Here is a 23,796-nt window from a genome sequence, read left to right on the forward strand (position 1 = left end):
AGGAGCAACAGGATTCAGGTGATAGAGCGATTGTTGTAAGTAAGTAAAGTTTATTTATTTAATGCTTTTCACAGACAAAAAGTCACAAAGTGCTGTACAATAATTAAAACACAATATCAAAAAAACACAGATAAAACACCATGTTAAAAACATATTAACATTACCATATTAAAAGAAACAGAATAAAAATAAAGTGAACAGAAAGCCTGGTTAAACAGAAAGGTTTTCAATTGTTTTTTTAAGACTTCACAGAGCTAGCTGCCTGAAAAGCTCTGCCCTTTCCTGGTTCTTAGTCTTGTACGTGGGACAACTAAAAGATTTTGATTTTGTTGTATTTGAGACTGTAAGACTGACATATGTAAAATGTATCCAGGCATTTGAAATCAATTGTTTTTTGTTTTTATGTTTTTTTAAAAAAAGATCGGATTTGTATCGGTATCGGCAGATAAAATATGGGTATCGGACCTAAAAAAGTGGTATGTGCCATCCCTGTTTCTAACCATGTGGACAGGAGAAGTAGTGATGAGGCCACTTGTCAGTGCTCAGATGGTGAAATCAGGGTTTCCAAATTGTGGACGATACAAAGTGGTGACAAGTGGCTGTTCTCTCGACCCAGCAACCTGGATCAGCACCTGGAAAACTTTAAAGCTAACGGCTGGACTTACTGCAGGTGTGTATAGTTCTAAATGCTGGAATTATGATTTTTTTTTAATAATGCCATTTCATAGCAGTATTTCCACACTGCCTTTCAGACATGTGAAACATGAAACATATGTTTCAGAAAGTGATCTGCTCTTATACTTTCTGTACTTTAAGCTATTAATCAGCAAAGTGAGAAAGAGAAAATGTTGAAAATTATGAACAGCCCCCTTTTTCCTTATTTGCCTGTTTTATCACAAATACTTTTTGCACCTCATTAAAAAAGCACTCTAGAAATTTAACTGCCCCCATGCCACTATGGGAGATTTTTAATCTATTTATAATAAAGGTGCTGGAGAAGTACCTCACTTCCAATTTCTATAATAATAAGAATAAAACTTTAATATTCTGTCATTTAGTGAATTATTGAACAGGTTTACAGTGTTGCGCTTATGTTCTCCGTTTTTACTGAGCAGCGTAACTCTGTGACGGTCCCTAAGTTCATGGGCAGTAGTCGGGATATAGTAGTTTTCGGACACGAGCGCCCGCCTCTTATGAAAATTAGGAGCCGTATTTGTTAGTAAAATAAGAAACAACTTTACTCATAGACTGGTCTTTATTCCTTAATCCGGAAGTGGGAATGCTGGCGTTATCATGTAATTCTTCACAGGTTTCACGAATTAGGTTAGCACACAGTTCCTGTCAGGTTACAGGCTGGAAGAAGAAGACTCAGAAGACGACTAAACTGTGGAAACATGGGTTTTTAAAATGCTTTAACGCAAGTGAAGCAGCGTGCAGTCGCTAATGTGTTGTTATTGCCAATGGAAAGTTCTTCAGTGTTTGGTGTTCGTCTGTCCCTGAAGCAACGATACTTTCTTCTGCTTTGCATCGCTGCCGCAGGAATAATTGCATATCGGTTTTCAAGGTAAGACACACACACACTCAGACAGCATCGTCTTTACCAGTCTCTAACTATTATTAAGCGTTATGGTCACTCGAAGACCACCCCGCCCACTGCAGTTATGGTTTAGCTGCACGGATCCCGCCCCATGCTTGAAGTATCGGTCCGTAAACTTGAGCTGTGGATCCAGCTTTGAAACACGGAAAGCAACCATGATACCTGTGAGCGCGTGTCTGGTTCACCTGCTAACTTGTGGACACACGAGCTACTTTTCTTTGACTGATCCAGTTTTCCCACCCACACACTATTTTGTCAAAAGTAATCATTCACCCATCCAAATCATTGAATTCAGGTGTTCCACTCACTTCCACGGCCACAGGTGTATAAAATCAAGCACCTAGGCATGCAGACTGTTTCTACGTTTGTGAAAGAATGGGAGCTCAGCGAATTCCAGCGTGGTACCGTGATCGATGCCACCTGTGCAATAAGTTCAGTCATAAAATTTCTTCGTACTAAATATCGCATAGTCAAATATTTGTGGTATTATAACAAAGTGGAAACGATTGGGAATGACAGCAACTCAGCCACAAAGTGGTAGGCCACTAAACTCACAGAGCGGGGTCAGTATTTGCATTAGTGCATAACAAACAGGTCGCCAACTTCCTGCAGTCAGTCGCTTCAGTGGCCTTCAGATTAGCGCAGGGACAGAGAGCTTCATGGAATGGGTTTCCATGGCCGAGCAGCTGCATCTAAGCCTTACATCACCAAGCGCAGTGCAAAGCGTCGGATGCAGTGGTGTAAAGCAGACTGCAGGAGTGATGAATCACGCTTCTTTGTGGCAACCTGTTGGACGAGTCTGGGTTTGGCAGTTGCCAAACATTTTGGACAATTTCATGCTCCCAACTGTGTGTGCACAGTTTTGGGATGGGCCCTTCCTGTTCCAGCATGACTACACACCAGTGCACAAAGCAAGGTCCATGAAGACATGGATGTGCATGTTTTGGTGGGGAAGAACTCGACTGGCCTGCACAGAGTCCTGACCTCAACCCAACAGAACACCTTTGGGATGAATTAGAGTGGAGACTGTGAGCCAGGACTTCGTATCCAATCAAAATGCGCTTGTGGAAAAGTGGCCAAAAATTCCCATACACACTCCTACACCTGCAGTTATAACGGGTGATGTTGACCCACCCTTTATAGCTGCAAAGGGTGGGCCAACATATTAAACCCTATGGATTAAGAATGTGATTTCACTCAAGTTCACATGTGTGAAGGCAGACGAGCAAATACTTTTGACAATTTAGTGTATTTATCAGGGAAAGCCTTATTTTCAAAATGATTATGCCAAGCCACATGTACTGTGTATTACAGCAGCATGACTCGGCAGTTAAAATCCTGCCATCCAGTGAAAGCATTCAACACATTATGAAATTAAAAGTCTGACAAATTAGAACATAAACTGTTTGGCAGCTAAAATGTTATATCAAGCAAGACCTTCAAAACTAAAGCAACTGCTCTCCCCAGTTGCCAAATACTAAGTTACTAAAAGAAGTGGTGAGGATGCAGCATGTGACAGGGACATGTTTGTGGCATCAAAATCAAGAGCAAGTACTTTTCAAAACAAAACACAAGCAGTTGCTCACTTTCATTACTTCATGTGTTACTGTTATACTAATTTTTAATTAAATATAAGGTTTAAATAATGTAAAAAAAAAAGTTTTTTTCTGTTTTACACAGCAATGCAACTTTTTTTGGAGGCTGATGAGGTAGTAAAACACAAATGGGGGAGATCTGTGTCGTGAATCACTTGGTGATCACAACTTAAACTCAAACACACGATCAGCCATGACAGATTATTGCAAGATGACAAAAAGACACATTGCCAGTATAGTGCGCACGCTAATCATTGACCCAAAGGTGTGGCTTCACTTTGATGCTCACCGTGATAAGATATGCAAAGGAGCAACGACCATACACGCTACATTTTATCCGTGCTTCATTGAAGGAGATTTCTGCACAGTTGCAACTGGGTGTAAATGCTTAGCGTGGAGGGGAAAAAAAGTGTCTTCTTGGCTTTTATTTTTTTCTTGTTCAGTGAGTTCTTTTACAGTTTTACAATTGTGCCTCTTAGGAACCACCCTGAAGCAAAAAGAATGAACCGTGTAGAGGGCCTGAGAGCCAACTCTTCTCAGTTCACCCTGGAGAGAAAACCCTTCCACATCTTGGGAGGCTCCATTCATTATTTCCGTGTCCCAAGAGCTTACTGGGAGGACCGACTGCTGAAGATGAAGGCCTGTGGCCTTAATACTCTCACTACGTAAGCGCCCACTACAACTCAAACCTCTCCGACTTCATATGAGAGCAGCAGTGTCAGATAGTCGATTTACTGGAAAAGGATCAAATAAGTATAAATAAGTATTGCTGCTGAAAGAGTTTGTCACTGAAATACTAAATGTGCACACGGACACTTAAAAAAGGTTTTTCTTCTTTCAGATACGTGCCATGGAACCTGCATGAGCTGGAGCGAGGGGTGTTCAAGTTTGAAGATCAGCTCGATTTAGAGTAAGAACTGAAGGAAAGGAAAGGCTTGCAGGGGATTCAGAGGATCTCCTGCAGGTGGCACTGTTGCATTGCGAAAGAGTTTAGTTTGCCAGCCTGGAGTAATTGGATACAGCTGAGGTTTAACCTTTAAGAAATGTTTTTAATCAATTAGTGAAGTTTCTGTGTCAGTGATTGATTAATTATGTCATTGGCTCATTATATGTGCTTCTTGTTTTCAAAGAAGACTACGATGAAGATTAAGCAAAATATTTTAGAGTGTAAAAAATATGCATTTAAATAACTTTATTGACTATATTGATAATAAATGGACCCAACTGACAGCTCATTTTACATCCCTTTCCTAGAGCCTACCTCCGGCTTGCAGCCAGCTTGGGCCTGTGGGTAATTCTGCGACCGGGGCCATACATCTGTGCTGAGTGGGACTTAGGAGGACTCCCCAGGTTAGAGATTTTAGACATGCAGTCAAGTGTTACTGTGTATATACATCTTTCTCTAAAGTGCCTTGCAGCATTAGATACTATGGAATCTATTGTTTAAAGCAGCTCATAGGTTGCTAAGCAGTTTAACTTGATTGCAAATACAGTGCTGTGCAAAAGTCTTGACTCACCTCTCCTTTCTTTATATTTTGCCTCCAAAGAGCCAGACGTTTGCTCTTGAGCAGTTGTTCTCCAGGCTTTCTCTAAGTCTTATAAAGTTTTTCTTTGGACATTGGCTGCTTTTTCACTTTGATTTTCAGTGCAGTCCTTGTACCTGACCATTTTCAGAAGAATGTTTGTTTGTTAAGCCACTTAACCCTGACCTATAAATCATTCAAACATTAAAAATACACCTAACTCAAGGGATGAACCAGGGTTGTGTCCACCCACAACAGAATTTTAAATTGTATTTTTGTTACTAGCAGCCTGTTGGAAAAACATAATTTGTTCCCATTTTTTTAGCTGAACCTATGAAAAAGGCCACTGTTCGTTAACACAGTGTGACTGTATTTTTGCATCAATAAGGTGATTTCCAAAGAACTATTAGCCTCACCAGGAATGGTCTCAGTGGAAGGGTGGCTGTTAAGAAGCCATTCTTAACTGGATGTCCATGAATGTTTGTGCATGTTTAAATGAATTGCTGCTCCTGTTTCCCATTTTCCTAAAATATAAAGAGGGGTGGCTCAAGACTTTTGCACAGAACTGTACATTTTTCATGGAGGTTATCCGTTATCAAGTGGTCCGTTTGCTGAGGGCAAAATTCTTAAGTTTAATTAATATAAGAAATTATTCATGAGTTTTTTAAGTGTGCCAATTTTGACCAGTTTCAGCAGCTTTTGGAAAGAAATGAGTTTTAAGAATAGACAGCAATATACAGTACATCATGTAAGTTAACCACTGCTGTTACTCAAATGAAAGTCATTAAGGACTACTACCAGACTTTTAGAGAGGTACTGGAGAAAACCATAATTAAACCCGACAGGCACATCTCCCTGAAAGGATGAATTGATTTACTTCTGTAATCACGATAGATTCAGGAAGATAATCGGGTAATTGTTGGCAGCAAAAGACTGGAATAAGGTAGTATTTTTAAAGTAGTGTTTTCCATCTGGGAATATGAGGCTTAGGTAATTGTTTGATAACTGTCAAAGCAGAGAGAGGCAGACGCACACTAAAGCATGACTGCCTCTGCTTCATATTCCATGGCAGTCATTCTTAGGATAAGTTGGTGGACTTGTGTGATCGTGCTGGTGTTTCTTTTCAGTTGGCTACTGCGAGATCCGCAGATGAAACTGAGAACAACCTACTCTGGATTCACTGATGCAGTCAACTCCTTCTTTGATCAGCTCATAAAGAAAGTCGTCCCACATCAGGTAGTTTTATTTTAATTTACTAAAAGGTTCTAATAGGTTACTAATAGGTTCTAACCGTCATAACTGAAACGTGCTTAGATATGAGGGGGGAGAAAATTGACTTAGAGCAAAGTATTATGGTGTAAGAGAAATAACAAAACAGATGTCAGATACAGAGTTAATTGATTGTCTTTTAAATTCAGCAAGCATGCAATTTGAAAAGCAATCATAACTCAAGTGTGATACAACAATTGTTGGATGATAACACTTTTATAACCTACTTCAATATTTTCATTACGACCTCCTGAAATACTGTGTGGGACCCAGCTGCTATTAAGCTTATGGTAAACAGTTTTAGCAGTTCTTACAGTGGTTACAGACACACTTGAGTTGCTTATCTTGTGTCTTCAAAGCCTTTTTTTTTTTTTTTTTTTTTATCAACGCCATGCATCACTGAACACTCAAATTTCCATTTCACAATGTTTTTCCATTTTAACTGTATTGAAGATAGGAATGAGAAAGAACTTGTGTCAAGCCCTAATATATATATATATATATATATCCTCTGTATGTTGGCTAATTGCTGCACAGTACTCCAAGGGTGGCCCGATTATAGCAGTTCAAGTGGAGAATGAATATGGTTCCTATGCAATGGATGAAAATTACATGCCCTTCATCAAGGAGGTAAGGAGCACAGTTGTTCCCGTAACTGGTAGTTCATCAATACGTTTGTACTTAATTACTTTGCTTTCCCCTTACTTTATTTGCTTTCCCTTTTTTTCTTATGAAAAAAATATATAATTTCAAAAATATATTTTCTGTTTTGTTTAGTTTCCTCTATAATACCCCCATATCTTTGCAGGCACTATTGTCAAGGGGCATCACAGAGCTGCTTCTCACCTCAGACAACAAGGATGGGCTAAAGCTCGGAGGAGTCAAAGGAGGTATTGTCAGATAGGCTGACAGACAAGCTGGTGTATAGACAAATGGCCAATCAATCACACACACACATGCTACAATATGTTGGGTGGCATATCTTGTTTTGATGCACAGTGAACCAATGGCAGGCCAGTGTCACACAACTGCAATTCAGAACCAAGTTTTAGATGCAGAGGGTCTTGTGTTATAGTATAAAGTTGTTCTTTAACACATTTACGGTTTTAATGCACTTTAATTAATGAGCAACCATTATTTTAAAGGTTGGTCTTGTCTACAGTGATATAGCATTTTGATCGATACTTATTATTACTAATATATGCCCATGTGTAGCATTCATATAATTAAAGAACAGCGTTCACCAGGGTATGTAATAATGAACCTTCCACTGGGAATCACTAAAATATTTAAATGCATCATTTTTCATACAGTACTGTGTGAAAGTCTTGAGCCACCTCTCAGTTCTTTGCATTTTACTGGGGACAATTAGAAATGCAGTGATTTATTGAAACTTGCAAACATAAATGAAATACATTTTACAAGACAAACACAGAGTTTGTACAAGTCTAATGAGCTTAAAATTCAATATGTGTTATTACCACATTTATTCTTCAGCACATCCTCTCACAGACTCTTAGGCAGCTTTCTTGTAATTTATTTTAAGTGTCCAGGAATAGTTCTCCAAGCTTCTTATCTTCTTGAAGGACATTCAAATCTCTTCTTTGGATGTTTCTGCCTTTTGTTCTGTTCTCTGTCAAGATGATCCCACACTGCTTCAATAATGTTTAAGTCTGGGCTCTGGGGAGGCCAATCCATGACTGATTCTGTTCTTGTGTAATTTAGCACACCTCAGCTTTTTCTCCCTGTTTCCTTTCCTAAAGAATGGCTTCTTGTCAGCCACCCTTCCACTGAGGCCATTTTTGATGAGGCTTCAGTGAACAGTAGCTGGATCAGCTGAAGGTCTAGATCAGGGGTGCCCGATACGTCGATCGCGATCTACTGGTTGATCGCAAGAGACGTGCAGGTAGATCGCATGGCACCCCCAGTGTAGTTGGGGGGAAAATGTAGATTGCACGGCATTAAACGAAGTAGAAGATGATTGATGAACTGTCATCCATCCATTTCGTTACCACCCTACACATGTGCATTTATCCATGCTAGCTTTGCGTGTAGCTCGCGAGCTGAAAAAGTGTGGGCACCCCTGGTCTAGATTCATCTCTCAGGTTCTGTTTCAGGTCTATGCTGGATTTTTATGACTTTCTTAAGGGCATGACTTTCAGATACTGCTGTAGATAGTTTTTTAGGCCTGCCACATCTTTTGTCCTTCACATGTCCAGGTTCCTTAAAATTTTTAAGGACGCACTGCACTCCATGCCGAGATATGCCAAGTTTTCGAATCATTGTTCTCTGGGAGGCTCCTTGTTGGTGCAATAATGCTGTTTTATGCCTGTCAGACTATACTGTCTTTGACAGTTGTCATCGATGTGTTTTTACAACAGGCTGCTAGTAATAAAATGCCTAAAGATATAATTTAAAATGGGTTCTTTGCTAAGTTGTCTGTTATGTGTACAAACAACACTCGTTCATCTCTTGAGTTTCAGTTAGTGCTAAGCTCAGGATCTTTGCACAGTACTGAATGTTCTTAAAAATCTTACTTCAGAACAATTTCCTGCCTTTCATATCTTTACCAACTAAAGGATAATTTAGTTTTATTCTGACACTTTCAGTGCATGTTGGAATGACTAATATCTAAAGAGTGGTTTGTTATTTAACATGTGTTTTTGTTTTGTTTTTCCTCTTTGCAGCACTGGAAACCATAAATTTTCAGAAACTGAACCCAGAAGAAATCAAGTATCTAGATGAAATACAAGTCAGTCTTACTTGTGTGCCACAAAATTTGTTCAATTCATGTTGATTGATTTTGGAGTTATATCTGCTTATATATATATATATATATATATATATATATATATATATATATATATATATATATATATATATATATATATATATATATATATATATATAATATGCTTCATTAGCATTGCTCTCTTAAAGAATTAGACAATACATGTAAATTGAACTGAAACTGTTGAGCATTCAAGGATTTGAAAGGCTGCTCAGACCCATCGGTTGCTTTGCTTCGCTTTCAAAACTGTTCAGTAGTGACACTAAAATGTTTTTTTTCTTCCACTAGCCTCAGAAACCTAAAATGGTGATGGAGTACTGGTCTGGCTGGTTTGATCTCTGGGGGGATCTCCATCATGTTTTCGCAGCTGAGGGTAAGACATACTTTATGTTTAAAAAAAGGTTAAAAATTGAAAAAGTGTTTTCTTGGTTTTCTTATAGAGAGATACAGGATCTATGATGAGTGTAAGACAGGGTTCACCTGAGGGTAAGATAGGATTTCTGCTGATGGATTCTTTGTTGTGGGTGAAACTTTTTTCTTTTTTTTTTTTCCTTTTATGTACAGTGGGTCGATAGTGCTGGATAATTTGAGATGGTAGTAAGACAGGTTTTGTGCTGCAAGCTACTACAAAATCAGTTAAAAGTAAAACAGCCTGTCTTGAGAGTAAGACAGAGTCGCAGTGCCTTAGGGTAAAAAAGGCTTAAGACAAACCTTTTAGCTGAGAATAAAACAGTGTCTGTGCCAGGGGAAAGACTGGGTAAGGACAAGCATGCTGCCATGGGAGTTGTATCTTTCTTCAGGCTGAGTATAAGACAGTCTCTAACTCCATGTTTCTTTAAAGAAGGTGCTGAGCGTACAGTGCAGCTGGGGTGTACAGCTTAACATATGGTCATTTCTTACTTGTTTGATGGCTTTGTTAGAGATTTATATAGTTTTAATGCTTGGTGGATTGTGAGCCAAGTATCACTAACCAGAGGCTGTGTGCCATCCTCTGAATTGCAGGATTGTTCAAAGATATGCTCCATTGATTGTCATTGAACTCAGGTGGAGGAGTTAGCCATCCCATCTCCCGTGTATCCACATCCACCTTTTTTCCTGCAGCCTCACATATACACAAAGTCACTATCAATAGCATTCCTCATTCCTGTGCTACATTCCCGTTGATGGGAAGATATCATTATGAGATTTCCCACTGATTATTTATATATTCACTTCTCAAAAAAATAAAAAAATAAAGGAACACTTTTTTAAAACCAGAATATAGCATCAGGTCAGTTAACCTTCTGGGAGACTGATCTGGTCAGTTAAGTTGCAGGGAGGGTTGTTAATCAGTTTCAGTTCCTTTGGTGTTAATGAAATTAACAACAGGTGTGCTAGAGGGGCAACAATGATACAACCCCCAAACAGGAATGGTTTTACAGGTGGAGGCCACTGACATTTTTCACTCCTCTTTTCTTTTTTTGACTGTTTCTTCTCTAGTTTTACATTTTGGATAGTGTCACTACTGGTAGCATGAGGTGATATCTGGACTCTACAGAGGTTGCACAGGTAGTCAAACTCCTTCAGGATGGCACATCAATATGTGCCATTGTCAGGTCTGTTGTGTCTCCCAGCACAGTCTCAAGAGCATGGAGGAGATTCCAGGAGACAGGCGGTTACTCTAGGAGAGCTGGACAGGTTACAGAAGGTCCTTAATCCATCAACAGAACTAGTATCTGCTCTTTTGTGCAAGAAGGAACAGGATGAGCACTGCCAGAGCCCTACAAAATGACCTCCAGCAGTGACCTCAGTGATGCCCTGGTCAAGATTTGGGAGGAGATATCTCAGGACAGCATCCATCATCTCATTAGGAGAACGCCCCAACATTGTCAGGCATGCATACAAGCACTGAGGGGCCATACAAACTACTGAGTACCATTTTGAGTTGCTGCAATAAAATTTCAGCAAAATTATACAAGAAATCACTTGATGCATGTTTGATGTGATATCTGCCTGCTCAAGAGCAAGTAACATTTATTATTTCAAGATTACAAAATCAGAGATTAATGTGACATGATACAATATGTGACCCATGGTGTCTTCTTGTTAACAAAGATATGATTGCAGTTACAGTCTCTAAAAATTTTATAAGTAAAATTCTACAATTGTTTTTTTTTGTTTATTTTTAAACACATGAAAAGCATAGTAATAACAATTTAGTTATTTATTTTAAATGTAATATAAAAAATAGAAACAGTTTGAATTGGAAATAGTTATTCTGATGAATTTGTTTTTGAGAAATTAAAGTGTCAAGACTCCATTACTGACCATATAGACAATATATTTTATTTTCATTTACAGTATATTTTACCTGAGCCTGACCGATATATCAGCTGGCCAATATTATCAGCTGATATTGGCTATTTGCCAGTGCACAGAGTATCAGCATTTATAATGGCTGATATGTCAAAATTAAAAAGTAAAGGAGACACGGGAGAAACACCATTCGACCATGTTATGAGTGTTGATGTTGTTATTTTTGTCTGTATCAGCACTCTGTATCTTTCTTGTTGGCAGCACACGTTTGGAACGCCACAATCACAACAACCAGGTGATCTGAGCAGAGCCAATTAGAGCATACAGGAGTAATCCCTGACTTATTATGATAATAAGTATTAGCATATTATCTTAGTAAGGACTCATAAATAATTACACATAACAAATGTTAGGGAAATCTGTTCATGTTTTGCGTACCTGAAAGAAAAAAAGATCGGCCAATATATGAGATTTTTAAATCACCAAATATCTTTATCAGTATCGTCTTAAAAATCCTATATCAGTTGGGCTTTATATTTTACACAGTATACTACCTTTTTTTGAAAATAGGGTTGTGTAAAACAATCTCCATACCTTTTAACCTAAGAAGTCACTTGTTTAGCATTTTTTGCTTGAAAATTATTTTTAAAAATTAGAGTTTTAAAATCAGCTGTTGGCATATCAGCTGTTTCTGAATAATTATTTAATCCACTTTTTATTTCAGTTGCACATCAGGCACACATATAAACTATTTAAGGGTGATCACCTTGTGCTGGCTCTAGGTATTGGCCCTAAAAGCATAAAAAGTCCAAGTGCAGTATTCATGTAAAAGATCCAGTGTCTATTTCTACACTACCGTATGCACTCTACATTATGTCCCACATATCAGCTATATAACATGCTCCACATGCTGCTGCCGTGCGTGTAATATTTTTAGTCGAATGCAGAGTCATGACGTAAATGATAGCACCTATTTGACAATTGTAAAGATTAATGGCAGTCAGACACCCTGGTATCACCATCCTGAGTGCTCTCGGAAACATCTTATTTCTTGAAAAGAGTGCAGTGCCTCAAGCGTCCTTTTTACTCTTGTCATTCCTAGCAGCCATCCGCATCTTAACAAAAAAATGTTCTGAAAAGGAAAATGGGAGAGAAGAAAACCCCCCTCACCATGCAGAAACTGTCACAGCAATGAAATGAACACTGAAATATTCAAAGGGGATTCATGTCCTTGACAGTTCAGTGCTCTGCAGACTGCAGCACACCCAGCAGTTGGTCACAGTGAGTTCTGCCACCATGAAACCGACCGAGTCTGGCTCTGTCAATCACCCGGGCCAATTGTTATTCACAAAGGCTAACGCCCTTGATTGCAATCATTAAACTCAGGCCAGTTACACTACTAAAATTCAATTTAAATTCTTAATTACCTTCTTAGCTGCGTTCATTACAAAATATCTGAAGCTTATTTGTGCAAGAAAATAGGGCATTTTGGGGTGTGAGCATTGTCCCATAATAAATTATAGTTTCTTGTAATAGGATTTGCAGTTTATGTTTCAGTTGAACTGACACTGAGAGCAATAGGGGTATTAAAACAGCAGCTCTACCTCATTAAATCTGAGCCTATGTACATTTTTCTTTCTCTTTTGTGACTTAATGTCCTGCTTGCTATTCCCTCATTTATTTACTGATCATATGGGAAATTTTTAGCTAAATTAAACACTTTTTATGTGCGTTATTTAGTTTTTTGCGTTTGTTTTTGACAGATATGATACCTGTGGTGACAGAAATCCTTAAGCTGGGCATGTCCATCAACCTTTACATGTTCCACGGGGGTACAAATTTTGGCTTCATGAGTGGGGCCTTTGCTGTTAGACTGCCTGCATCTACACCCATGGTAACAAGCTACGGTATGTGGAACAAATCTGTTTCTGCTTCATGGGCTTCGAAAGCACACTGGCCAGTAATTCCTGATATTTGAATAAACAAAATTCTCCGCTAGAGCTGGGAGGAAAATTAGGTTATACATAGCTGACTGTTCAGCGTTCAACTTGTCGCTGCCACAAGGATTCAACACACAATTGCATTTTAGTAGCCAGGCACATATTCATAATTAGTGGCACTTATCAAAGCCCACAGATTTTGCACAACAATAGGCTGAAATTTGCATGCATCGTGTGGACAATAACTCGTTTGAAACGGAGTCTGATTGTCTCTGCTTGTAGCGTCGAAACAAATGTGAACTGGTTAGGCAGATAAAAAATATGATTAGGTGATTTCAGACATCTGTAGGTGGTGCTATCCCTACTCAGCAGCATCTGTCTTGAAACTTGAATATGCAGAGCACACAAATGCATTCATTACCTAATAAAATACACGGGAATGTAAATTAAAGATGGTACAATGGGTTTTATATCCTCCTCTAGGGTACTTAACATCATAATGACCTTGTTCTTCAGAAAGGAGGAGAATTCTGAAAACAAGCTTCACAGTAGGCAAGGCCACCTCTGACCTTCAGCAGCCCTCAGACTTGTGTTTACTTCCCTGAATGTCTTTTACCTTTTTTGCCTCACAAAGCCTCCATTTTCTGTCAAGATAAACCGCAATATGTCTCGGCCCGCTGCTGTCTCAAGATGTTTGATAGGGGGGCACAGTGAAAGCATCTGCCACAGTAAGAGACATCCCTGCCTCTCTCTGCCTCCTGAGCCTATGTTCTGATAGTGCATTATCTTTCAGATTACGATGCTCCATTATCCGAGGCTGGGGATTACACCACCAAGTACCATCTTCTGAGGAATTTATTCAGCCACTACCACAGTGAGTGTTGTGTGTTGCTGGCGAGATGGGCCTCAGATCTTTTGTCTCTCTTTCTCTCCTTTTTCCTTTCATCACCCTCTTAAGTAAATTCTCCTTGTAGAGTCCGTTCTCTGTTTGCTAAAGCAGGATCACTTTGCATGTGATTACAAACACGGATTACATGCGGGTGCGTGCGTGTATGTGTTTGTGCATGTGTGGCAGAATTCTGTCCAAGTCAATGACCCTCAATTATTGCTCATTTTCAAAATTACATACTCGGCCTTCTGTCACATTTATTGGTTAGGCACTTTTCCCCTATTTGTAAAACAAGGGTTTTGTGGTTGGGGGCAGGAGTCTCAAGTGTTCTGTGGCTATGGCTAGCTTTCGGCAATCTGGGACCGAATCCAGCACAACAAACTAATAATTTGCTCGACGCTCTGGTGATTGAAGATAGTTTGAAAGGCTGCCTGTGCGTGATTCATCCTTATGTTTTTGTAGTCTGCTGAACATGAGCAGTGGCCTGGATACGAGAGTCTGAGACTGCTTTGTGTGTTTTCTCGGCAACTGCAAACACATGACCTAATTTCTTAATTAGATCAACTTCATATTTTATAATTGTTTGGTGGTCAAATCATGTACATTGTGTCAGTTGCTCATTACCCTGAGGCGTTGTTTTGGCGTTACCTTTGACAGCCTGAACTGTCAAAGGTCTAGTCGTGGCTCTTGAAATAGGCCTATGATTATATTTTCTGTCGGCTGTGTTCCTGTGCACTTGCAGTATATGTGCTGCTAGTAATGTGACCTGTTTAACTTAAAGCTCAAATTATTAATTTTGTGCATCACCCACTGACAATCTGACGGCTACTCGCGTATTTATATTACAGAACAGTACATTTAATTATTTAAATCGCCGGCCTTAAATGTGTAGATGATGTCAAAATGTGTTTTCAGTCGTCTTATGTTAGATTTGATCTGCTGCTGAGGCAGTGAAGGGAGATATTTAGAAAAAAGGTGTTGGTTATTCCAGCTGCCACCACTTGGTGAGAAAATGCTGTGAAACCTTTTCCAGAGGGACTCCTGGTGTCTCTGTGTGCTTTAACGCCTTTAAAAGCTGTTAGAGGGTATGGGCAACCACTGGTAATCATCGTAAAGGGACTGTAAACTGAAATACAAACTCAATGCTGGTGTGGACTTCATGTGGCTTACCCAAGGAGGCTGTTTCTCAGGGATGGGATCTGAAGGCTGGACAATGGAAGACTTCTGAGAGAGTGTGGTTTAATACTCCACGAGGGTGTCCACTAGCTTTTTGTACATTTCTATAGTGTTTGCATGCCAGATGTAACACGTCTTGTTTTTTTGTTTTTTTTCTTTTGGTGGCAGCAGTACCCAAAACATGTACTTAATGGGTGACAAATTAATGGGAAAAACCAAAACCCTTGTCCACTTCAGTGAGGGGATCCACTAACTTGTTAATATCTTTGGAGAGACTTTAAACTTTTCATTTCATTTGTTGCCTTTTTTTTATTTTGACACATAGACAAACTCCTTTTAATAATTACAAAATCTCCCTAAAGAATAGAACTCCTAATGTTGAATATAGGATAAGGGCAGAGAGACAAACTGCAGGCTATGCTTATTTTTCCGCCTTGTTTTTGCAGCTCAGCCTCTCCCTGAACCGCCCTCTGTTCATGAGCAGAGAGCATACCAACCTGCTGTCATCCAGCAGCACATGTCTCTGTGGGACAGTCTGCGTTTAACTGACAAGGTAAGCTACAGCTGCAGCACGAGTGCCAAAATAAGAAGCACTCATTAATAAACAATAACGCCGTCTCATGAAGCAATGCTCATCTGCGCAGTGTAGCAAAGCTGCAAGGATGTTTACAGACAGAATACATAAGAAATTCAACAAAGCTCAAAGAAAAATTTACTATTAAGTGTGCGTGCAACCTTTGTGCTACTTCAAAAGTGCATTCATGTGCTCTGCTACATTTGCATTGACATCAGTTTCTCCAATGGCTAAATGATCAAATAAATCTGACAACTACCAGACACCATCATTTGTTAACTTTTCTAGCTATGCTTTGCAAATAATAGAAACAATCCCAGCTTAGCCGTAGGTTGTAGCATTAATCATCTGTGCGCTTTGGGGTTTCTTTAGATGCGTCTTTAAAATGCATCACCTCCTCATGCATATTTACTCGAGTATTTTTTTTTTTTTTCCCATTATCCTAAAATAAAGCATTATCACACATGGCATGTGTCCCAACTAATTTTAAATGCTTCTAAACATTGTTGAATTGCTATTCTGGACCAACTGAAAAGTCTGAATGAGAGAATGAACAACACTGCTTCGAGCAAGACATTTTCTCCTAACTACACCGGTGGCCTGCTCAGGGACCAGCAGTAATCAGCTGTGCGCAGCTTTATGAGTGGAGAGATTGTTGTGGAAATAAAAGACTGAATGCGACACACACAAAAAAAAAAGAGGAAAAAAACAATTACGATTTAAACACCGGCCAACCTTTTAGGGTGGTGTTGTCATTTCTGCTTATTTTCATGTCTACCAGTCTAATTTAGCCATTTACACCTTGTTCTTCACTGGCATTTATATTCAAACCAGATGTAGCAGGTCTGGCAGTTGCTTACAACATTAATTATTCACTCCCCATCGCAATAATTTGCTTCCCTGTGAGACGGCAATTACTTTGCCCCTGTCCAGCCACACGCCCTTGTTTAAAAAAACATGTTTTCTCTTCAGCGGCTTCAGAGCCACTGAGTGGGTTGTCTGAGTTTGATATCGTATCTGTGTGTTTGGAGGTATGTGGTTAATCGTGTCGTAGCAAGGAGTGCTTGTTTTGCAAAAGGTGCATAATGCATCTAGCAAGGGTAAGGAATTGTCACTGAATAAAAAGAACAGCAGATAGGAAAGCTTTATACAGAAAATACAGGAACTCTTATGCTGTATTTCAAAATATAGAAAAAAAATATGAATTTCTGACATACATTATAATATATGCTGTATGTTAAAGTATCTGTCTTTGTATGTCTTGTAGCCTTTCAAGTCAGAGAGGCCAGTGAACATGGAGAATCTCCCTGTCAACAATAACAACGGTCAGTCATATGGGTACACTCTCTATGAGACCACCATCACCAGTGGCGGAGCTCTTAATTCACAGAACAGTGTCCGAGACAGAGCTCTGGTAAGGACAGGAAGACAGACACATACATGGTGCATCCACAGTCAGACCTTTAAGCGTCTCTTTGTGAGAACATTTGGTCGTAGAAAGCTGCAATCTGCTTGTTAGAAATCGCACCTCCGATCAGTGTACTTGTGGAGTGCAAGTTGAGGCTGTGACCATTTGGTCTGTTATTAGTGGACAGTTTTCAAGAAAAGTTCAATGCAGTTAAAGATAAATACATCTTTGTTCAGTATTCCTTTTTCTTTTTTTTTCTTTAGGTTTTTGTGGATAAACATTTTGTAGGTGTTTTCGACTATACGGTGCAAGAACTTGCCGTACCTGATGGGAAGGTAACTTGTCTGTCCTTGCGTGTGAGATTTTGACCCAGTCTGCTGTTTGAAAAGAATAAAGCTGTAAACATTTAACAGCATGCAGCATGTGAAAGCTTCGGGGGGGATGCCGCTGGATGTTTTTGGCAGCAAGGTCCCAGTATTAAGCCAACAGCAAATTTTCAAACTGTTTATCCTAACAGACGAGAGAGTCACCTTCAGCCTTACAGAAAACTGTAGGCACACATCAGCCTTGATGAGTTGCTAAAATCAAAACAGCTGAATGGATTTTTTTTTTACCTTCTTTTTTTGTGTGTGTGTGTGTGTGCTATATTGCTGTTTTTCTATTAATGCCCCTTAATGTTTTATGTATTTCCCCACTGAAGGGAAGAAGAACTCTGAGCATACTGGTGGAGAACTGTGGAAGAGTGAATTATGGGAAAACCCTGGATGAACAGCGCAAAGGTACGAGCAGTTTGACAAGCAGATGGCTTTGTAGAAATTTCAGTCAGCACAAGTCTTGCCAAGAGATCCTTTTTATCAATCGAGACCCTGCGAGAAACTCATTAACATTGTTTTAAGATCCATAAAGCAACTGAAAGCAGTTTTGACTCACCTTTCAGGGCTTGTTGGAGATATTCTGCTAAACAAGCAACTCCTCCGAGACTTCATTATTCACAGTGTGGATATGAAGCCTGCCTTTGTAAACAGGTTTGTGTCTTTCAGTTATTATCCACCAACGTTTCTGTTTCTCTGTATTTAAACTTGCCTTTTCTTATCCGATCCATTTGGTAATATTCCTGCTTATCGCAGTCCTTACGATGGGAAGATAATGGCAAAACGAACAAAACAAAGCACACCCTTTTCATCCAGTATCTCAAAGCATCTTCACTTATAAGTGTGAGTCAGTTATTACGCCATTACAGTGCCCCAGGGTAACCAGTTTATGCATTCCATATGTGTTGAACATACAAACAAATGTCAGTACATTTGGACAAAAGTACAGTGCTATGCAAAAGTCTTGGGATACCCCTCATTTCTTTGCATTTTGCTTGGGAAATGGGTGCAACAACTGAGTTTGGACAATTCTAATGAAATTGAAAGTCAGTATTTGTTATGACTATCTTTATTCATCATATGTTGTAGTTTCTTTAAGTAGTCTTCAGGAATAATTCTCCAAGCTTCCTGAAGGACGTTCAAAGCTCTTCTTTGGATGTTGGCTGCCTTTTGTACTGGTCTCTGTTAAGATGATCCCACACTGCTTCAATAATACTGAGGTCCGGGCTCTGGGGAGGCCGATCCAGGACTGATAGTGTTTGATCGTATGTTTTTCACCTGGGTATGCTTTTACTGCATTGGCAGTGTGTTTGGGATCATTGTCATGCTGCTGGATCAAAGCTGATGGTGCTTTTCTATCTTATTATTTTGATAAGATCCCTAACAGCATTGGCTGAAATGCAGTGCCAAACCATGACAGAGCCTCCACTGTGTTTTACAGGTGGCTGTAGACACTCACCTTTGTACCTCTCTCCTGACTTCTTCTCTATATATTGCCAAAGATTTGAGGAAAGTCCAGTTTCCTCAGTCTTCTTTTAGGGACTGCACACCATTCTGCGATATGCCAAGTTTTCAGCTAATATCTGTTTGAGCATCACCTCGATGGTGCAAAAATACTATTTTATACCTGTTAAACTGTTATTTTTGGTATTTTTCATGGAGTCAACTAAAGAAATTGGAACAAATGATGTGTTTTAGGTTTCTAGTATCAAATGGCCACATACAATTTGAAATTGATTCTTTGCTAAATTGTCTGGTAGGTGTTGACACAATACACTGTGTTTTTATCCTTAAATGATTTATCTGTCTGTGTTAGGTGGCTTAACAAATATTAAAACATTCCTCTGAATATGGTCCGGTACAAGGACTGGACTGAATATAAGTGAAAAAGCAGCCAATGTCCAAAGACAAATTTTGAAAGACCTTCAGAAAGCCTAGAGGGCTATTATATAAAGAAATAAGGGGTGAGTCAAGACTTTTGCACAGTACTGTAGTACATCACTCTGCCATTTGTAAAGTTTTGTTTTTAAATGCATCTCAAAGGTTGTACCCAGTGGAGCCTCTGGCTAGAACATGATGTAACACCTTTATCTAATTTTAGGAAGATAGGCAGCAGCATGTGTTAAATTTGCATCAGCCTTATCTGGATAGATTAGTAGCCCTGCTGAATGAGCATATATGTACACCTTGTTAAAGAAACGGATCTCCTTACAGTTATTTAATGCCATAACCTGCCTTACAAGCAAAACACTTCAGTTGCATACTAAACATGGTGGGGGGTCATAAATGTGCCATCAATCCCATAATGGTCATCGGGTCTGGTAATTTCTATACATGGAAGCACAGCACAGCACTACAGTCAAACATTAGAAGGTCATTTTGCAGGACCGGGCACACCCCAAGACACAAATGCTTTTTGCTCATGATGTTTCCATATTGCATTATTAGAATGGCCTCCCCCCATACAGCCATATTTCTCATATGTTGTAGCCCACACGGTACAACTTTTTATTTCTCGTTGATAATGAACACCAGGGTCACTCTGTCAGTTTGTTAATGTCTGCATTTTTGCCCAGTAAAATTTAAATTCTAAATATAGTGTGTTTCTCACTGTATAGGTTCAAAGTTAAATTTCTTTAACCTCAGCAGCATTCTGAAAATGTCAAGTCCTGAAGCATTGTACCGATGAATGCAGATTCTTACCCAGGGAAGGAATTTTGGTTTTATATCATAGTAACCTTTAGAATTTACTTACACTCTCTTTTTGTTTTTTTTTGTTTTTTTTTGCAAATACGTACATCTGCATACTCCACTGCTAGGAAAATAAATATTGTATGAAGGACACAATATGCTGCTGGCTGACAAACAGGCCTGTTAAAAGTCAAGAATGATGGATTTTTTTTCTTTTTTTTTAGCAAGATAACTGACATTTGTACTTTTTATTCGATCTTTACAGACTTGAGAGTTCAGCCCACTGGTTATCTATGCGCCAGCAGCCCTCTTTTCCAGGGTTTTTCCGGGCCAAATTCTATGTGAATGGCTCACCTCGAGACACCTTTATCAAACTGCCTGTGAGTGGGATAGCCAGTTAATTTCACCATTGGACAAAATGGAAAAGCATCATTAGAAATGACTGTTTGTTTTATTTGACACAAATATTTTGTATGAATTTCAAGTTTTGATTCTTCTAGATAACAGAAATCACAGTAATTGATAATTTACCTGGATACAAGCTGTGAAGGCCTATCTGCCCTGTCCTACCCACATTAATATGTATTTTAAATGTTTAAATGTATGCCAGATAATATATAAATCAGCTGAAGTCTTCATTTAGTCAAAAGAGGTCAACAACATAAACATGTCTTACAGAGACACACACACACACACACACACACACACACACACACACAGACAGACAGATCTCTCCTCTGTTAGATCTGTTTTGAATTTTGACATCAAGCTAGAAATTCAGTATAGGGCAGACATCTGTTAGGAGGTCAGTTTTTCACTGAATTCATTTTTTTGGGGGGGGGGGGGGGTGATAATTGGCTTTGACTTTTGGTTTAGTAATTACTGTAATAAATGTTGATTGAATGAATTAGTCTTTAATTCATACTTGATACACATCTGTAAAACATGCCCAGATAAATGGCTCTCAGCAGCTTGATTGAGTGCAGGCTCATTTATAATTCACTGGGTAAATTTACACTGTAATATTTCTTTGCTCTGTTTGTGAGATTGAACAATTTCTAAAAAGGTTTTTAGGAGAAAAGGAGGTTCAGTTTTTGTGCAGTAAGGCATGATTAACTCAACATGACATATACTGCTGGTAGTCAGGAACATGCTTGTTTGGTATTTTAATGTCCTTAAGCACTGCAAACAGTAAGTGGTTGTGTTCACAGGGCTGGGGCAAAGGAGTTGTGTTCATCAATGGCAAGAATTTGGGTCGTTACTGGTCCATTGGTCCTCAGCAAACTCTCTATGTCCCGGGTCCCTGGCTTCACAAGGGGGACAACCAGGTAATGTGTCTTATCCATAAACATGTGTGCTCATCCTTTAGAAGATCTGCTTAGTGAATTGTTTTGCACATTTTAGCTGCAGTGGGCTCAACTAGACTTGCAGCCCTGACTCTAGCACAGTTTTGGACTTTTTATTGGGATATTTTACTTTATTCTGGTACAATAACTTGTTAAGTTTGCAGGTTCGGAACATTTTGATGTGTATTGTCATTTTTAATGCAAGAAAAATGTTTGAACTTCTTGGTACAAGATACACTCACTTACCACTTTGTTAGGTACACCTGTTCAACTCATCATTAATTCAAATATCTAATCAACCAATCACATGGCAGCAATTCAGTGCATTGAGGCGTGTAGACATAGTCAAGATGACCTGCTGCATTTGAAACCGAGCATCAGAATGGAAAAGAAAGGTGATTTAAGTGATTTCATGGTTGTTGGTGGCAAACGGGCTGGTCTGAGTATTTCAGCAGGCAATCTACTGGGATTTTCCCCACAACACCATCTCTAGAAACTGGTCTGAAACAAAAAAGAAAAAACCTGATACTAGCAAGTTGTAGCTAACATCTACTCTATGCTGATTTTTCTTTTTTTTTTAATTCTGTACATTGTTTTTTTTAGGTCCTTCTCATCAGTTTTAATAACTCTTTTCCACAGTTCATAATGGATAGTTCATAATGAGAGATTCTCAAAATATATACACACATTGTGCATATTTTATGTTTTTCCAAACATTTGGAATTATTGACTAATACTGATCCCCATTAATATGGCAAAAAAAATGATCATGGGTCAAGAGTCACAGTTTGCAGTCTTCCATATTTCTCAACTCTGCAAGTTTAATTATTATTTTTCCCTACTCTCATAGTGTGCATATATTGACATTAGTTCTCAAGCACCCACACTCTCTGTCCTTTCATGACCTCAGATAAGCTGGTATTTATAAACTTGGCACAAAATGAGGAAATTTGTGCTTGGTTGATAAACTTCTTTGTTGTAACAATGCTTCTTTGCAATAAATCTTATACAGTTGGACAGCCTGTTTATTTCCCTGTGCCACATTTGTAAGGACATTTGTGGGTTGAGCAGCAGAGTTGAGTATGTGGGTTGTGCCCGTGAAAAAACTTGCTGCCAATCAAGTCAAGAGTTGCTTTCCCACAGTATAAGATTTATTGCCAATAAGCATTTTTACAACAAAGGAATACAAACACAAATTTCCTTACTTTTTGTGCTAAGTTTTATATATGTCTATGCAAACATTTATTATTTTTGTAACTTCTCACAGGTCATGGTGTTTGAAGAGCAGGAAATGGATGGTAAGATCCAGTTTGCCAGCAGCCCAGACTATGGCATGACTGTTGATGTCTAGTGAGGACCAGAGGGAGGAGTTGATGAAGAGAGGAGGGGGATGATGGGAGGATAGCGTGGGAGGACACGACTGCTGTGAGCCGCCTCTACTTGGGCACAAATGGCTTGCTGCAAATTCAAAGGCACTCAAACCCAACATGTTGGTGAACATGACCAACTTCCTCACACCACTCTTTCTTTACTGACTGTGTTTATTTCTTTAATTTTTTTTAATTAATTTTCCTTACCTTCTTTTAACCGGTCCTTAAATATAATTGGAGATCAAGAGATGGAAAGAGAATTAACTTGATTATAATTAATGTTCTTCCTCTGAAAGACTTAATTTATTGGTTGCATCCAGGCTATATAAAAACAATATGTGAATAAAGTGTTGTTTGACCCCTGTGTCAGTAACCAAGGCTGAGGAAGCCTTTGAATTGCTTTATTTATTGACTGTTTGCTTTTGAAATGTGCCTTCTGATGGTATGCTGTGTGCTTCTGCAGAAAAATCAAGCACGCAAACTGGTTTGATTTTTTATTTTTTTTTTTAATGAAAAGCTGTCTGCTGTGTGTCTGGTTACCATCAGTTATTTTCTTTGAAGACTGACACTGAAGTCAATCAGTATGGGTAGGTCATTGGGTTTCCATTCAGGAACTGGCTGCACAATTTTAGTTTCCTGCTAGTTTACTTAACTAGGTTATTTAAACATGAATTTGGCAACCTGAGGCATTAAATCTAACACTTCATAGTTGCTATTAAGTAATGGATTTACAAATAGCTGGTGACACAAGGAAGATGTATAGAGACAAAGTTTGCTAAAACCATTTTATATAGTGGCATGATATGCACTGGTTACAATAACAGTAGCCTGAAACTTAAAATCTGACACTAAGCAAAACTTTGGGTCATTTGATGCAGACCTGCAGCCCACAAGTGTTCACTCTGAGGGAAAAAATTACATGCAATACAACACACAGTATAAAGACATCCAGTGGACACAA

At 38.9% G+C, this 23,796-nt stretch overlaps 1 protein-coding gene across 2 annotated transcripts; it reads left to right on the forward strand.

Annotated features, from left to right (window-relative positions):
- Positions 1 to 1,139: 1,139 nt before the first annotated feature.
- On the forward strand, positions 1,140 to 23,172 carry LOC115790597 (beta-galactosidase-1-like protein 2). Of its 2 annotated transcripts, XM_030744429.1 has the most exons (19): positions 1,140 to 1,564; positions 3,672 to 3,857; positions 4,034 to 4,102; positions 4,447 to 4,542; positions 5,843 to 5,951; positions 6,522 to 6,614; positions 6,793 to 6,874; positions 8,672 to 8,736; positions 9,064 to 9,148; positions 12,834 to 12,977; positions 13,804 to 13,884; positions 15,522 to 15,628; positions 16,917 to 17,063; positions 17,321 to 17,392; positions 17,758 to 17,836; positions 17,995 to 18,082; positions 20,385 to 20,499; positions 21,331 to 21,447; positions 22,733 to 23,172. In XM_030744429.1, exons 1-19 carry the CDS (start codon positions 1,461 to 1,463, stop codon positions 22,814 to 22,816), a joined length of 1,923 nt encoding a protein of 640 aa, XP_030600289.1. In that variant the 5' UTR covers positions 1,140 to 1,460; the 3' UTR covers positions 22,817 to 23,172. The 2 variants fall into 2 exon arrangements, with proteins under 2 accessions (XP_030600289.1, XP_030600290.1); XM_030744430.1 differs by lacking the exon at positions 12,834 to 12,977.
- The last annotated feature ends 624 nt before the right edge of the window (positions 23,173 to 23,796 follow it).

This window comes from Archocentrus centrarchus, chromosome 13 (genome assembly GCF_007364275.1).
Source record: "Archocentrus centrarchus isolate MPI-CPG fArcCen1 chromosome 13, fArcCen1, whole genome shotgun sequence".
In the NCBI taxonomy this organism is placed as follows: Eukaryota; Metazoa; Chordata; class Actinopteri; order Cichliformes; family Cichlidae; genus Archocentrus; species Archocentrus centrarchus.